Source organism: Lonchura striata, chromosome 3, assembly GCF_046129695.1.
Source record: "Lonchura striata isolate bLonStr1 chromosome 3, bLonStr1.mat, whole genome shotgun sequence".
Lineage (NCBI taxonomy): Eukaryota > Metazoa > Chordata > Aves > Passeriformes > Estrildidae > Lonchura > Lonchura striata.
Window position 1 is genome coordinate 38,797,313 of NC_134605.1, and position 18,477 is coordinate 38,815,789.

General features: G+C 38.8%; 1 protein-coding gene across 4 annotated transcripts in view; it reads right to left on the reverse strand.

Moving 5' to 3' along the window:
• Positions 1–18,477, reverse strand: part of RPS6KA2 (ribosomal protein S6 kinase A2) — a 279,656-nt gene that overhangs the window by 81,677 nt on the left and 179,502 nt on the right. For all 4 annotated transcript variants that reach the window (XM_031504319.2, XM_021544171.2, XM_021544173.2 and 1 more), the window contains 2 exons: positions 16,191–16,307; positions 12,143–12,224 (listed from right to left, as the gene is read on the reverse strand). In XM_031504319.2, the coding sequence (XP_031360179.1) occupies positions 12,143–12,224; positions 16,191–16,307 (199 nt within the window). The remainder of the gene's footprint in view (positions 1–12,142; positions 12,225–16,190; positions 16,308–18,477) is intronic.

Genomic DNA, 18,477 nt, shown 5'->3' on the forward strand with positions numbered 1-18,477 from the left:
GAATTTTAAAAGTTCAGTAAAATTGTGCCATTTAATGTTAACATTCAGATAAAACAAACCTCTGCTTTGCCCTGATGTGATGCAGACATACTTAATATAGCTCTGCTGATGTGTTTGCCTCATAAAAATGAAAAAGCATCTGTGAGACGGCTGTCTGTCACTGAAGAAGCCTCCAGTCCCACCAGCAAGCAGGCTGTGAAGTCAAGGCAAGGTCATTTCCTAAATTAGAGCATAAGAAAAAGCCTGCTCTCAGTGCTGTTATCAACATGCTCATTAAAGCTTTGCAATAAGCAAGCCTTGGTCACACAGGCAACAACAACAACAACAAAAAAAAGGCTGATTTATTGTTTTCTCCTTTGACAAGAGAAACAGAGTCCTCAAACAATTGTGAATTGTTTTTCAGCCTGGACTCCACTACAGTATAGGGATTGTTGTGGAAGATATGACTAAGTTCAGAGAGTTTCTGGGTGAAATCATGGCCCTAAAGCAGTCAATAGTAAAAGTGCTGTTGACATTAATAGGATCTCACCAGCTACATCTCAGTCCCTATATACAGCTTTAAAAATGTATGTAGCTGCTTGAGCTTTAAAAGAATATCTAACAGAAAAGGAAATCTTGTTTTTTTTCCCCCATGTTACTGAGAAACTGCCAAAAGCTAAACATAAACACTACTGAGCAATGACTACAGGGAGACAGAAGGAGAGCAGATAAATATTTAAAGGATATAAACATGGAGGAAAAAGACTTATTTATCAAAATAAAAGGAAAGAAATTAATATAAATAGGAGAAGGTTAGTGAAACAGAAAAGGAGGAAATGTAGGCTATGTTGGGCAAATTGTAACTGCATGAACCCCTATGGAGCAGAGCAATGGCTTGGGATTGGAACCTCCTTACTGACATATTTTAAAACAAAACTGAAAAGGAAAAGTTAAATAACTATTTAGTAAGAAACCAGCCTGCCCTGACTGCAGGGGAATGAGACTGCACTTTTCACTATGTGCTACTTCACTGCAGTGACTCCACCTCAATAAAGGACATCTTAAGAAAAATCTAGATTTCATTATTATGCACAAGTGTTTGGAAGGCTGTCTGAAACACATAATTTATAGCAGGACTAATGCCCATAGCTTTATATCAGAACATTCCACCAAAATGAAAAAAATATCAGAAACCAAAAATCCATGATGGAAGTGAACTTGAAAACCCTCTGCATAACCACAAGCAGTTTCGTTTCCACACAGTGCTTTTAATTTTGTGGTCTCAGATAGCCTTATCAAGGATCTTTGATCTCTACGGCTGTCACCCTGTGGGTGATAGCTGTGGGTAAGGCAGAGGGGTAACGCAGCCTTCTGGGGCCACCCAGCCCTGTGACAGTCCTTCCAGTGACTGCTAGCAAACCAAACTCCACATACACAGAGTGCAAACTTTCAGGCTTCCTTCAAAACTCTCCTTTTGAAGTTGCTTGCTTTGTGCTGGGAGCACCATGTAAAAACAAAAATAGAAACCAGTACTTCTAAATGTACACTTGCAAATATTTCATTCTTGGGATAACTTACAAGATAGTACCTAGCTGGATGACATTGACATTTTACATTGCAGAGTTTATTATATCCATAATGAAATCAAATTTGAACAGATAAGCATTGACAAAACCTATATAGAAGATAAATATTTAAAGGATGTCAAAATGTAGGACAAAGACTTATTTATCAAAATAAAAGGAAAGAAAGGAATATAAATAGAAGGAGATTTGTGAAACAGAAAAAGAGGAAATATAGCCTCTCTTTCAGCAGAAAAGTAAATTCTGAGTTTACAGTGTTGATGAAGACAATTCCCACTCAATGGCAACTATGTCATAGACCATGCAAAGATCTGAAAGATGACCAGGGACATGCTACAATTGTCAGAACAACTCAGGCTTTGCCTGAATTTACAAAAGTAATCTACTGCTGCTGAGAAAATGTCAGTTAAATTAATGTGCCATGGAAACCTTTTGAGTGTGCCAGTTACTATCGCATGCAGATAGAAAATGCTGTAGAGAAAACAGAAAGGAGAGGTGGTCATTGATGCTGATTGCTGGTCTCTCCACAACCATCAAAACCTTCATCTTGCAGCAAACACCACAGCCACACGGAATCTGAAACTGACATGCGTGACCAACATGAAGAACGTGAAAACAGAGAATAATTTTGTTTCTGTAGAAACAAATCCCACATAGTAGTCTCCCACACAGTGCCATCTAACTTTTCTGGAGAGCCAGCTAAGTGCTAGCACACCTCCTGGAGCAGTTGTGGACAGATGCCTGGCCAGCTGTTTGGTGAATGTTTACAAGTGATCCAGCTGCAGGGCTGTGAGGAAAACCATCACCAGGGCAGCTGATCCCTCCTCTGCTGTCACTCTGACTTAAAATGTCATCAAGCAACAGTGTTGACCTCACTGTTAATCTGTCCTCATGCTTGAAAGGAAATAAGGTTTTTCTGCTGTGTTATGGGAACCAATAAAAGCAGTTGGATGCAACTCCCAGCTTACAAAGCTCCTTTAAGACAGTGCAAGACAAACAAGACACAAAAAATGTCAAGCTTCAAGATTAAGACAAAAAACTCCCAGAAAAGTAGACTTTGACATTATTTCCATTTGGCTTCTAGAACACCAGCTAGAAACACAGAAGAAAAAGGGCAGCAGGGAAGGTAAAACAGTGATCAGTGTTTTGTTGTCACTGGTAAAGCCCAGCTGGCCTGGGAACACCCTGTCCACTGATAATGTGCTTATTTCTTAAACTAAACACATGGGAGAAGGAGTGTGGAGGTTGACAGCTGCAGGCAACCACCCTCCAGAAATCCTCACAGCATCATGGACTCATGGATTATGCTGAGTTGGAAGGGACCCATCAAGATCATGAAGACCAACTCCTGGCCTTGCACAGGACACGCCAAGAATCACACCATTTAACAAATCCAACTACCCAAAGGCTTCTTCTAGGAACTTTCTCTGAATGGGACTCTCCAAAGGAACAAACATCTAGACAATCTGACCACTCTGCTGTCTTTGCAGAAAGACATTTCTACCAGTTTAATTACACCCCCTGAATTTTCAATAATCTTTATGGTAGAACAGGAGTATCTCTGCTCTGTCATAACAAAGCATTCACAGGGGACCTGAAAGGAAGGACATCCATCCAGAGCAGATAATGTCACCCCTGACTTACCTAGTATATAACTAAAGCTTTTAAAATTGGTACCTAGGAAAAATGAACACTGAGGAAGGAAAGGAGCATAAAAGATTCTCAGCCTAGAGAAGATGGAAGCTGAACATGGCAAACTTCAAGATGCAGAAGAAACCTACAAAGAGGAAACTGTTCTCGAGAGAGAGGAGATGAATTAACAGCTTCCGCTGTGGCAAGGCAGACACTGGACAGATGCTAGGAAGCATTTTGTAACAATATAGTGCTAGAGACAGGCTAAGAATGGGTTAGGCAAACATCTGTGAGGAATGACACAAAAGCATCACTGTACCACCCTAGGTCAGGGGTGGGTCACAAGACTCCTTCGGGTGCCTTCCAGATGATGCCTCAGCAGCTGTGCGAGGCACAGGGTACCCTCCCAGAGTACCACACCAGCTGGTTCACCTGGCACAGACCCAGGCAAGGACAGGAGGCTTCTTCCAAAGCAGAACCATTGAGCCTCTGTGATTGTCCCGAAGTTCATCTGCTCTTCATTCCTAGGTTCTTGGTTCAGGCAGAACACTGTACATGGCAGCAGTGTCAATCTCATTCTTTTAGCTGAAGCCTCATGTCAGTCTTCATAGATTTGTTCCAATTAAACTAAGCTTTGTGTCTCTCTTCTCTCTCTGCTTCTCAGGTAGTGATGAGGGGTGTGAGGTCTCACAAAGGCCATTGCACTTCCTGGTAAAAGGATTTTTTCTACAGATAAAATGGAATCGCATCACATTTTCAAACAGGATAAACATTTCACTTGTGGCTTCAGAGCAACTGCCTGTGTAGTCTCTCCATTCCTGAATCCACAGCAAAAGCAATTAACAGCAATCAGCTATTTGACAATAAAAAATATCAAACATGATCTTTTCTGTAAAACAATAACCAATTTGGGAGTAACTGCAAATATCTGTCATTAGATACAGAATGCAATGAATACAATAAAAAGAATCATCCAGTGATAATCACAGTGAAACTCTTGATAAAGTCTATGATGGAGAGTTTGAAGAATGAGTTTGGGTCTGAAAACCTTTTAACAGCGGTACCTACAGGAGTTGCAGTTTCAATTATCTCCATTGCTGCTTATTCACCGTGGCAAGTACACAGATCAACTGAAACTTGAAAGAGGTAGATGGCAATTGACTGAAAATTATAAGATGGTTTGAAAAATTGCTTTCCACCATCAGAAAAGCCATAAGTATGATGAACTACTCATTCCTGGAAAAATACAAGACAAAACAAAAACAAACAAACAAACAAAAAAACTCCAAACACCTACCGTTACTTTACTGTCCAGAATAGCTAGGGATCAAATTCAAATGCAACCTGCATGAGCTGCTGAGGCTTCTTATATTTAAAAATGGCATTCTTTCTGTATTTCACTGACAGAAGAGTGGCTCAACAAACATTTAGAACAAGCTTATGTAATTTGATCACAGGTAAAGAACATATACTTTCTGCCAAAGAAATCAGCAGGTTTTTTCAGTGCTTTCTTCCTCTGACTTCAGATTTAAATCACCTTTGTCTTCTCTAGAGAATGTCCACATGAAAACTTGAATAATGCAATCCTCAGATACTGCTAAGGCCCATGGAACTGCTCAAAGATTAGAAGTCAAGGCCGTGAGCACCTTAACCTAATGAAAAGATGAAAAATTTAAGACAACTGTGCTATACCTAGTGAAAAACACAAACATGGCTGCCCTCAATATATTCAAAGCAAAGCCTGAAACTTTGGCTTAAACTTATGGGTGCACTAATAAGCAGTGTGGTTCCAATCTAGGGAAATAACAGGATGTGCTGGGACCTGAGGTTGCCCCACCCTTTATGTCACACTTTGGGGCCATGACCTGAATGGCCAGGAGAGGCAGGAGGGCACTGGGTTTCATCAGGAGGGAACTCTGTCTGTGTGCTCCGAAAAGCTGTGCTTGGTAAACCAAGGCACAGCAAAGGGAGATGAGTGAACAATTGTTTCAAAAGCTCAGTCAAACCCAAGCACCAATGGTGTTGGATGCTAGGACACAACAGTTTCTGCTGCTGAACTGTTCATGAAGAAAGCTGGATTTGTTTCTGAGTCTTGTCCTGTGAGCATACTAAGTGGCTGAAGCTGCTTTCCAAGTGAACATAAAAGTGTGTATGGAGCCATAATTTGATATTATTGTAACAGCAGAGTTTCGCTCGAAGAAAAGTGTGGACAGGAAAGGACTGGCCAATACTGCTGCATTTACCTACAGCAGAAATCAGAAGTGCTCCTATCTGAATCAGTCCATTTGACTGACAGGGAGAAAGACAGGGAATATGATTTTAATTTTTTACCAGTATTTAGGCAAAGACTTAATAATTCTACCCTGCTTTGGACAACAGGAAAAACATCCTGTTCAGCTATGTGAGCAGCAGTTTTAAAAGAATCATAGAACCAACCAGGTTGGAAAAGACCTCTGGGATCACAGAGTCCAGCCTATGACTGAACGCCGCCTTGTCTATTAGACCACGGCATTCAGGGCCACATCCAGCATTTTACAGTGAAAAATTCTTCCTAATGTCCAACCTAAACCTCCTCAAGACTATGTCCTCTCATCCTATCACTAGCTGCCAGGAAGAAGAGGCCAACCCCTCACTACCTTTAAAGTGGTTGTAGAGAGTGAGAAGTTCACCCCTGAACCTCCTTTTCTCCAGGCTAAACATTCCCAGCTCCCTCAGCAGCTTCTCCTAGGACTTGTGCTTCAGATTCTTCACCAGCTTTGCTGCCCCTCTCTGGACCCTATACAGAACTCAAGAGCAAGTATTTTCACAAAGAGAAAGTTCAATTTTCTTTGGCAGTTAGGAAAACCCCAAAAGGAACAACAGGTTTTTGTGTAACAATGAACATGCCAAATGCCACCTTGCTATAAAATAGAGAGCATTTTTAACATTCAGTGTACATTCTTTTAATGTCATAGCAGTGGGAATTTTTTTGCCTCCCAACAGGATCTTCACAAGGCACTTGGCATTGTGAAGACACTATAATTTAATCAGGACTTCATACAATGCAAACTCCCACATGGTTTGAATAAAAGAGATAATAAAATCTTTAAGTGATGCCTGTTCTGTTTATATTTATAGGCAAAAGTTTTCCCTTCTTATCCAAATCTGAATCCAAACACTGTACAGACTCACTAAAGAGTATTAAGTATCCAACCCAGAAGTTACAAGCTCAATGAACACTTCAGCAAATGCTATGAAAACAAACTTCCAGCAATGCTTTTCATGGTTTTTGACCTGTCCAGTCTGCTGTATATTCCGGCTAGGACACACTATAATATTTACTGATACACAATGAGTTGCCTAAACACAGATAATTTTCTTATAATTCACAAACACATGTTATTCTCCACATCCATTTAGAATCAGCCTAAGTGAGCCTTCTCTTTCATCAGAAAGCAAGTCTTAGCCAAGCTGACCTTTTAGGGGAAGATGGAAGAGGTGGTCTGCAAGTAAATTTGCAAAGGCACTGTAAAAACACAGCCCAAAAGTGACCCCTAAGCACTGGTTGGTAAAGAACTTGGTTTCATTTTCAAAACTGCCAGAGGAAAGAAAGCTCTGCTTTTTCAGATGACAGCTACTAAATCCAATTTACTCCTAAACCATGAGGAAGGTTGGCACATTCCACAGCACTTTTTGACTCCTAGCCCACAAAATGTGCACATGAATGGGCCAGGTCCAGATGGTGACCCAAGGGCATTACTGTCTGGTTCAGCACATACTCACTAGGCTGATCTTTACATTTTAGAGCCACTGGGCTATATGCAGAGAAATCAAATATTTTTGTGTTTGTGCACACAGAAGTTACTATTTCTTTCCAAGACCAAAAAATCAGCATATGGCTATTTGTGGAGAGGAGTAAATCTATGTCTCAGCTGGATCTTTAAGGGCACCTCCAGGTCCAGCAATGTTTGTGTTTTTCTGAGCTCAGAGCCCTGACATTTGGAGGGTTACAATTCCCAGACTAAAGAAGCCATACATAAGCAGCAGTTCCAAGGATGCAGAGCACACAAGCTTTCCTCCAAACTTCAGGGCAAGGGTACCTCTGCTGTGGGATCTGGACTGTCCAGTGAACAGAATTTCACTGATGAATTTTTCAGAAACAGGTAATAAGAGACCCAAGAAGATATAAAAAATGTAGCAGAATACTTTAAGAAAAAATAATAAACCAAAGTTTAAATGGGTAAGTACCAGGGCCTCTTAAACACAAGGACTGCACAAAATAGAAAAAGATGCCTTAAAAACCTCGGCACAATAGAGAAAGTTTTACCTGAGGTGAAGACTTTCTGAGTCCTGCTTCAGAGGGTAAAATTGTCTACAGTTTCTCATTTTGCTGACGTTTTATTCCTTTCAAACCAGAGGGAAACCATTAGATTCTGTATCTGATATGTAATCACCATATTTGTTACAGGGAAATGAAGTCACATACAGAGGAAAACTGAAGAAGCCACCTCGGTTGGTGTCCAGCCAGGGAAGCCATCACTACAATTTTATCAGAGGTTTATACAGAAATCCCACTTCACCTGCTAACATCTAAGTTAGTTGTTCGATTTTGGGTATAAGTGATACTTTAGATTCTACATCCCCGAGAACACCCAAGCTCTCTGCAAGTCTCTAAAGCTGCTCTCACAGCTTACTGCACCTATAACCACCACACATCAGCAAACCCCTAAACCTGCTGGCTTAAACTCAGGGGATCATAAGCTTCAAAGCACTTCAGAGGTTTAGACAAAAGAGATTATAATTTCTAAACCCTATAATCACAAAAAGGTAGATCGTATTCTCAGGGTCAAACAGCTTCCAGTGCCAAGACTTACACACCCCATGGCCAACCAGATGGGCAGATGCAAACTGCATCCTCATGATCCATCACAAAACAGTCGCTACATCATCACTGCAATATTTACAAAGTTCATGAGCATTATGTTAGTGAATTATGGCTTCATGCCTCTTTCTCTTAAATTGCATGTCTGCTGGAGAAACGGGTCTTTGATTTTTAAGCTCCCTTACATTCCAGCACAGCAACCTGCTGGGGATTTATGGGCATTTCATGGGTGTTTAATGAGGCTTACACCGTAACCAATCTAAACAACTCTTGATCTTGGAATTCTGAAGCACATTCAGTAAATGAGCCTGAGACACCTCGAGAGAAATACTGAATAAATCAGAACTGTCAGTTTGCCCTGTCCCTCTGCTCAAGCTTTGCTGGTGAATACCAGACACACATATACACAGAATAAACACTCCCTGGTTTATTATTTCTGGTTCCCTCAGATTTACAATGTATTCAGGATGGGCAGTAGAGACTCACTGATACATCTCTGTAAGTGTTTAAACATAGAGATCAACTTTATTACCTGTCAACTTTTTTATCTAAAACTCTGATTTTAAAGAAAAAGTAGAGTATAACAAACATTTGAAAGCAACATTTTAATATATTATTTTAAGAGTACTATTTAATGACATTCTGAAGGGAAAAATCTCACTCCTGGAAGGTATTTAAATGCCTAAATATCTTTGAGCACCTAGATGCCCCCAAAAGGGTTTGTATTTGCAAAGGAAGCTATTAAGGTAATGTAATGTAATACGCAGTATTTGACAGAGAAACAAGTTAGAGTTACACATACCTGCAGCCCTAAATCTGTTCGTAAATGTATTCTGTATCTGCACCTAACACACACAACATCCTTAAGCATTTTGAACAAGGTTTTACTAAAGATAATAATTAGAATTAAATATTCATCTAGTTTCGTCAGAAAGCTTTCTGCTTTAAAATCAGATACCCACAAGCTCCTGAAAAAGGAAATGAGGCAGAAAGGAAAGAAACTTATGTGTGATGCTCTCATTTACAACAAAAAGCAACAGTGGCTTTTTCTCTTTCAAGGATTCATACTGTTACAGGTGCTTATTCAGATATACCATCTGTTTAAAATAAACCTTCATGAGTTCAAGGTTAATTTAATTTTCACAAATATTCACATGTACAGCATGTGCCTCTGCAAGCTTTTAGAATCTAAACAGTAATATTCAGGAGCCTAATTTTCCTTTCACAGCAGGAGTGGTCCTGCTGATTAGCAGATCTTTTTCAAGATCAAATCTATATATGTGATAGATCTGCAAAGTCTCTTTTGTATAAAAATCATTTTTGAACTGTAACCGCTTGAATAATTCTGTGGCCTTGCTGTGCCCTTCTTATTCTAACTTTTGCCGATGGTGAAGTTGGGATTATGCTAGCAAGGGGCAACTACCCTGGAAAGGGGCAAGAGGCAACAGGTTCACTGGAGAAAGCACCATTTTGTACTCCTGCTTCTTCCTAAACATTACCAGCCAGCCATGGCCACGTCGGGCTTCCAGGATGGGAAATCCCTCAACAGCACCTACTATGGTTGTTCTTCAGAACAAGTACCATCACTCCTGAAGGTCTCTTACTTATCTAGGTTTTATTTCTTCAGACTAATCCAGGAAATAAATCAGCTTTGCTATCCCATCCTCTTTATTTTCTTCCTGACTTCTCTGTTTACATGCTTTGCAAATTTGTTTCACTATAGAAAATAACTGCTGTAACATTTATGGCTGTCTGGCTATTGTCAATTGAATTGGCATGGGCAGTTCTGGATTTCTTGCTCCATGTGATAGTTGTGCAGACTGCAGGTCAGAAAGCAAAATCATTCAGACATTTGTCTGGTACTGTGCCTTTTGTTAGCAAATGCTGAACGCAGTGCCAATGTACCTCTAGCTTTGCTCCCACTGCTAGACAGGGTAATCAATACTTCATATTGGAGTGACTTCTAGTCTTTTTGACTGTAGGTAGTCAGCAATAATACAGCACTTTCACTTAAAAGATGAAATTAAGCTGTCAGAAATATGTCTGTGACAAAATTTACATGGAAGCTTACTGACAGCAATCCTCACTGTTGCTCATCTCACTCACCCTATTGCCAATGGGGTTCTGTCTTTATTTTTGCACTTTGAGTTAAACAGCTGTCGATTTTAACTTATTTGTAGAAACTGGTGTGGACAGATCAGTTCCTAGCCCTGTGCTGGTTATCTTGAGATTAATGGGAAATCCAGAGCTAGCAGTCAGAGGGGTAAGTAGTCTGAATGGGAGAGAAATGCAATCCACCAAAATCACAAAGTAGCCTCAATTTTTGGATCCTGTGACCCATTCTTGAGAAGACAATAAATAGCCTTTCTGTGCTATAAAGAACCACAGAACTGCAAAGAGGTTCTTGTCCTTGTTAGAAAAGAAACTTGATGGAACACATTGGGTGCTTTAAAACCTAAATGTTGACATTTCCTGAAATATTACCACAATAAAGGACTTTTCTTTTACAGTGGAATCTAATGTTACATATTTCACTATCAAATATTAAGTAACAAGAAAGTGTTTAGGTTAAGTAACAATAAAGTGTTTGTGCAAAAAACCCCGTTCCCTGTGCCAAAGCTCTTCCTGCTAAACGCTCCTTAGAGTTATACAGAAAAAGAAGGAATACGCAGTTTTCCCCTTTGGTAAAAAACCTCTGTATTGTCCAAAGAAACAGGAATAAGTCTCTGGTTCATCCTGATGTCTGAGGGGTTACTGAGACCTTGCTCAGACAGCATCAGAAGATGACATTCCCCAGGGGGAAGACTCTGACAGCTGATTTCAGCCGAGTTTGGGCACTTCACGGTCCTGTTCTTGGTTGAGAAGGCAGAGAACCATTCTGTGATGTACACAGGCCTGAACTATTACTTTGCATGTCTTACATCCAGTACTGTTTTGTTTATTTACCCTGGGCTGTTCTGCTAGAACAAACATTCTCATCTAGATCCCAAACAAAAAGATAAGCACGCCAGCATTGCTTCAAACTCACATTTCCTTGAAAAGGCTTTCTGAGGGGAAAGGGCTGTCTAAATGGCTGGTGTGCCCATTCCCATTTTAACCAGTACTCAGAAGAGGCGCTGGCTCTGCCTGACACCACGTGCAGTAGCTCTAGCTTGTGATTATTGGTAGCTTTATTCATATTTTGGCTCCTCAAAACAAGGCATGCTAAAGAAATCTGGATTTTTAAGTGATCAGAACTATCTGGTCACTTAACGATTATTCTTTGCATTAGGACAGAAATTTAGACACTACACTGCATTGCACAAACCCACACTGTCCAAGACAAAGCAAAATATTTGCTCCAGACAAAATGAATGCTCTCATCCTTACTTGCAAGAAGTGTCAGGCATTTGAGGGAAAGATCAGAACAGTGCTAGGTCAGGGAAACAAAAAGATGACTGCATCCTCCCTACTCTGTGCAGGAACAACCAGCAAGGACTTCACCTGAGACTGAACTTACTTTCTTTGATTTTCAGGCCTGGGCTTGACAACCAATTTCTTTTTTATCTGTAGCAGACAGCAGCCCCAGAAGAGAATGGCGAACTTTAAACATCAGTCCTTTGGCCCTAGCCTCCTACAGCCCATGAGCTGGGAAACAGCATGATCTAAACAGTCTCAGGATTACTCCCCACACTTGGAAATACGTTCCCCTGGTTTTTCAGGCACTCACAGAAGCACCAGCTGGGAAGGCCATTCTGCCCAGTAGGAGCTAGGTTTTACTTCAGCAATATACTTATTTACTTCAGCAACAAAAAGATAGTGACACTTCAAATTAATACATACCAAACAGAAGTCCTAAAAATAACACCAAGGAAATAAAGAAAGCATGCAGCTGGGAAGCTGCAAACCTCTCACACTGTATAGGTAACATATTTTTGTTTAAGTTCTTTTTAGAATATTCACCTACAGTGAGGCAGAATTTTGGAGGATGGCAGACATATTTATGCATTCATATACTGCAAGGCATCAACAATGTAAAAAATAACAAGAAAAACAAATTACTACATAGCACAGAAATAGAGACTGCAGCCATTGTGCCAATCCTTACCTTTTAGAGTGGCCTTCTTAAGTACCTTCATGGCATAAAGCTGGCCTGCATCAGATCCTTTTACCTTCCTGACTAGAAATACCTGTAAAAAGCAAGTGTTTTGTATAGATGAGTACTGAATTTCTACTTACAAGACTTACTGCATTTGACAGGAGAATAGATACTATGGTTCAAGAAATCTAATGAAAATTACTAGCTGAAAGCATTTAATATCTATTTCACCTGCAATTGGTTGAGGTAGCTTTGGAAATTTCCTGTTTTAAGCCTTTACCACCTCACCAAAAAACATTTTCATTATTATTAACTGACCTGATATATTCAGTTAAAGATGGGTGAAAAGTTAGAATCAGTGTGCACATATCTCTTCATATTCTGACCAACTTCACATGAAAAAAAATTATGTCTCATTTGTGTCTAGGAATGTGCAGTGTGTTAAAATTATTGCCATCAATTACATTAAAGAAAAAAATTGGTTTGGTGCCATTCATGCCGTAAGTCATGAATAGCAACTCGCCTAAGATGTAGCTGAAGCAGAAAGCATATACAGCTGGAAATCTGTTGTTAATTTTAAAAAAGACAGTTTTTCCTGTTACAGTCTCCTATGTTTCATCTTCTGACAGTGTGAAAGTTTAATTAAAATAAAATAAAATTTGTAGCTAAACTTGTACTCTTTTTATTGTACTACATGCAAATATTTATCTGCCCCTCAGAGCATCTGAGCACTGTAGGGGTAGTGAAGAACAGGATCAGTGGTTCAGTTTGGTCTTTATAAGACTTTCAGTGTTTTAATAAATAAACAAGTCTTTTAGCTGGTTCCCAGGACACACTCTATCTGCTGAGGTCAGAATTGTGACCTCAGAAATTCTCAGATCTTCAGAAGTCAAGCAACAGTGTCTCTTCTTTTTGTATTTCAGCACTTGCCTTACTGGACAGAAGCTGAAGTAAAGCCAAATGTAGAAATAAAAAAACAGTTCCACATACATACAGTCCCCTATACTCATTAATATACAAATTTACAAAGGCTAGGTGAAATTATCTAACTAATGAATGTCTATTTGGATTAAAAATTCAAATTATTTTATTAATTGCCTCTCCAGGAACCATGAAGCTTTGTTAACTTTCTTCACCTAAAATATAAAAAGCCAAAAAAAAAAAAAGTAAGCAGCATGTTTCTAGCTCAAGCTGTGCAAGTTGAAAGACTCTTCCTCCTCAAATAACCCCAACCTGTAAACAGATTAGATTTTCTCAAACACATTTGAGAAAAACTTTTTGGGAAGGGACAACTGTTATCAAGCAGGTAGAGAAGCTGGGAAAAAAAAAAAGAGAAGGTAAATTCTCAATTCTCTCTGAACAACTTCATCAGGACTCTCACATCTGACAGCACCACAGCTGCAGCACTTCTACAACATGATCTGAGAGGGGTTTGGTGAGACTCCCCTTGTCAAGGTGCTTCCTGTGCGTAGGAGATACGCAGTTCCTCAGCCCAGCCTGGGCACACGCTGCTCGCTCCCAGCTCCTGCTTCCTACTCTGATGAACACACAAACACCTCCAGTGCTCACAACCATAGGAAAAAATTGTAAAATCTGGATGCAACTGGTACATGTAAGACTTTCTGAAGTGTTTTTTGTTGTTATTAATGATAAACTAAGCTCAGCTGCTCCGGCATTAACAGGAAAAGTCAATAATGTAGAAATTTACAGAGGAAAGTTGGGATGTTTTTCTGTCCAGGTCAAGTAAAAGATTTAGTTTTTGTATGTTGAAAAGCAGGAGAAAGTCAAAAGCAAGCTTTTCCAGACACTAGATTTTCAGCTGTATTATTATTTTTTTAAAATATGGGCTCTTTACCACCAAAAAACCAAACTCTTAAGATAATTGTTTTCAGCAGCACTGCACACAAAATAGCACAGCATACTGCATCTGCAGAAATATTAGGCTGCAGTCCTAGAAATATTTTGTCTGCCCTATAATCTTGCAAAGTTTGTAATACCCACATTGTTGTAATAAGCAAAATTATCAATTTACATTACCAGTCACTAGTCAGCTGTTCACTGTAGCATGGGATAGAGCACTTGTCTGCATTCCCTCCAAAAGCGATGAGTCAAGAACACTGTGTTCTATTTCAGAGGACATCAAAATAACCACCAAACCAGAATGGAACAGAACAAATGGAAATGCATTGTTCTGCAAAATGATGTCACCTTTGTGATTATTCTTAAATGTAATGCTACACATCGTTCTTGAAACCACCAAGTAAACCTGAAGTGCTAAACCTGAATTGACAGATTATATTAGCAGGACTATACTAGTTTGCCAGAATAGCATGTGCATGTGGTTGAGCACGACCTTCAATTTTCTAGTTTGATATGTTTGTAAGGGTATTAACACTTGAACTAGCAAAACTCCCTTAGCTAGAGCAATTAGTGCACCCAAAACCTGATATAAAAAGCTAAGCAAGTGCTCTGCATCTCAAGAGTGTTGGGGGAACTTCCTCTGACACCAAAGACATCTTCTGTAATTATTTAGGCCTTGAGTAAATAACTTGAAAACTTAATGGTTTGCATCCCCAGAGACACTGATTTGAACCATTAGCTCAAATGCCAAGGTGATGAAAATGTAGGTGAGTTGGGGACTACATAAGAAGCACAGAGCAGACCTCTCTTCCCCATGTTTGCTGCTCCAGGGAGTTTATTGATGTTCTCACATAAGATATGGAAAGTGATTTGTAATTACATGCAGCTCCAGACAGGTCTACACTCACACTCTGATGCCCAAGAAATCAGACTTCCTTTTGGGAAGTGGTTACACAGACCAGGCATTTTCCTTATAAAATGCCTAAGGCTAGAAGGCCAACTCAAACAATACTGAAAATACATCAATACAATCTAAGATAACCAGCAAACCATTTCTAAAAATCTTTACTGTCTATATATAAAAACCAACTATTCTGCCTCTGTTACTTTTAGCCAAAATGTTTCTTTCCATTGTTCTTCACCTTCTTACACTGAGTCCCATAGTAAACCTAATTTTCATCTGTTTGCTTTTTCACATTCATTTAATATTTAAAACTTAAATATACTGTGCTCTGAAGAAATTATTGAGCTCAAGACCTGGTATTGAATGTTAATTTTCTTGATATCCCTCATCTCTGGAAACTTCTAATAGATTTAATTATCAATATAATTCTAGAATAACCAGGAACTTGATAACACTCCTAATATACCTTTCTTTAGGAATAAAACTAAAAGTTCTGATTAGAAAATATGGCTTTAAAACTCCACAGAATAATATAAGGACTTCAGTGTCTAGTGTCAGGTAGGTTTACTGTTCCAAAGGTTTCAATGTCTTATTTGAACCACAGAAAGACTTTAAAGCTGAATTGACCCTTCTTTCTCACCATCTTTTCTTCTTGTTCTCATTTCCAACCAACATGCCCTGCTGAAGAACTGTCTTTGGAATGAAGAAAATCCTTTGTCTTAAGATATGTGGCGAACGTTACTTCTCCACAAATTAGCTTGTGGTCATACAGGCAGGGGTTTTCCCCATGCTCTTGCTATAATGATTATTGTATTCTGCACTGGGGTTTATCTCCAAGACCTTTCAAGGCTTCTCAGTGTGAACTGAAGTCTGGGACTCAGAAATGTCCTTGAGGTTGCCCTCAGTGGGAACTGTGCAGCTAACTTCTTTAAGTCTTTGATTGTTCCTATTTACACCCTCCAGCTAAGCAGCAGGGGCATACTCACCTCCCTGGTGGAGAGATAATCCATAAATATTGCTTATCACTGTTTGTAAATAGTGATGCTTTACTAACAATCACTTGTGCTCATTAGTCCAGGTCCAGAGCCATAGCTGCTGTTTCCTAAATTGGTTCATTTGCAGAAACCCAGCTAAAAGACTGAAACATTACTAAAATGAAGATAGAAAGGCTTTCCTTATCTGCCTTTGCAGTATAATTTCTATATGGACAGAGTCAGCAGTGTAAATGAACTCAGAGAAAAGACACAATATTTTCAGTGCTGCTCTGGGTGATTAGGTGAAAATAAAAATTACCTTTCCGTATGAACCTTGTCCTAATACTTTCAACAGTTCAAACTGAGAAGGATCTGCTTTTTCAAAACCTTCCTTGACATGATGACTGATGTCTATTTCCTTCACAATACCTTCTTCCTGCAAAGGAAAAAAAAAAACAAAAAAAACAAAACCCCCAAATCAGAGCCATTATATTAAGGAAACATATTGTTTATTAAGATCTTGTCTTCTGTAATGTTACAATCATGTAGCAAATTTTGAAGATAGAAACAAATACTTGCCTAAATATTACATGTGCCTGCTACCAGCTGGAGAGGGTAATTGTTAGGACATCCAGACCTGGTACTTCTGCTTATTAAGCCTCAAGATATGAGTAAAGACAGATTACACAAGCTGAAGCCAAAAATATGCTCCAGAGCTTGGTGTGCCCATCAAAGACCTTGTCAGCAGAGTGGCATGTACTCAAATTTGCACTAGAAAAGCTCCATCACACTTCTCTCCACAAACTTTCTCAGCTTCCCCTCAAATCATCATTTAATCTTTAAAAGCTTCCTTAGTCTTAAGCAGTAATTCTTCTAATGAGTAGGCAACAAGGAAAGACATTGAGAAAAGAGCTTCTTCCTATTTACCTCAAAAATTGGAAAGTTACTAATGGTAACCATTTAAACAGAAAGCAAATTAATGATTAGATATAAAATGAGGTAGTGGTGGGAGAAGACTCACACACACTGCTGCTTGCAAGAGTTAGTTTTTTATGCTTTGGTTTTGCCCATGTTCTTTTGTAAAAATATTTCCTCTGTCAATAGATGCACACTCCTCAAAGACATCAGTAGAACTAGGACCTTCATCTTGCAAGCTGTGACATATGGCATTAGTTTCAGTTTTTTGTTCCTTGTTATTTTGGCATGTTCCTCTAAAAAGAGAGCAACTGGGTCACTTGAGACCCAGAGGGACTGCATAGAGTTTGCGGCAACCCAGAAAGTCATTGAGCTGAAAAGAAACCTGGAAGAAAGAACCTGCTCCTCAAGGACACAAAGATAAGAAAAGATAATACTTACACACCTTTTTATTTCTGTAGTGTTTTGTACACCTACAGTTGAGCTTTCTGGTTTGTTTGGTTTGTTTTGGTTTTTTTTCCAAACTACTTGTTCTAGCTTTTCCACAACAGAAATTCGGATTTTCAGTACAAATATTTTTTTTTATAATCTCCCAGTTTTGTTTTAATCCTTTCCCATTTAGGAATAAGTTTGAATATTCCTGCATCAAGCAAAAATAATTGCAATCTCACAAACATTTTCATGTGAACTTTTCCTGCAATTTTCCTTTCTCCCCCTAAAAAAACCTTATAAGACCTAGAAATATAACAATTATTTCCCACTATCAATGCTGAGAAAACAGAAATAACATCCTAAAAATAAATATGCATAAAACTCCCAAAACATTTGGCCAAAACACATTCTGTGCTAAATTAGAATAATTTTGATTTTTTTCTCCTCCAGGAAAAATTGCTATCACTTTCTACTAGCTGTAATTTGACAGATACATGGTTTGCATTACCCAGATTGCTTTCTAAATTGTAGTTTCAACCCTCCTCTTCCCTACCCTGCCTCTTAACACTCACATACTTTGGAACAGTGGACTATATCCTCTTCTTGGTTTGGAAAGCTTCCTGTAGTTTATTCATGCTACCACAATCATGAAAAACAACCATCATTTCAGGGCAACTCCTTTTTCTGATCCTAATTCCTACAGTTTAAGGTTTGTCTGAAAGGAAATGCATGAAACCAATAAACAGTTTTCAGAGAGAGATTTAAAGGATTTCTAAATACAGAACTGTCAAGATCTCTCTTTGCATTTTTCTTTCTTTAATTGCTGTGTGAGATAGCATAACTTTCTGATATTAAATATATAATATTTTTCAATTATTTTGTACTCCAGCATGAACCATAAAGTCACTTTCAGCTACATTTGCAATTTAAATGATGAGTGAGTTTCAATTCTCCCATCCATACTACTCATCAAAGTCAAAGACCTACAACCCCAAGCATATTTCTCATTGCATTAATAAATTTAATATAACCTCTTTACGTTCATGAAACACGTTCAGTTACAGGAATATATTGAAAGTATTACAATGATGAAAATTCAGCTTGCTGGAAGAATGCTTAAAGATTTCTTGCACTCTCATAGAATAGCATAAATAGTTTATAACATGCAATAAAAGCAGTACTTAAATTATATGCATCTTTAATTAAAAGCTCTGAAAAAAAAGAGTATTTACAAAAAATAGAACCAAATACAAGGTCTA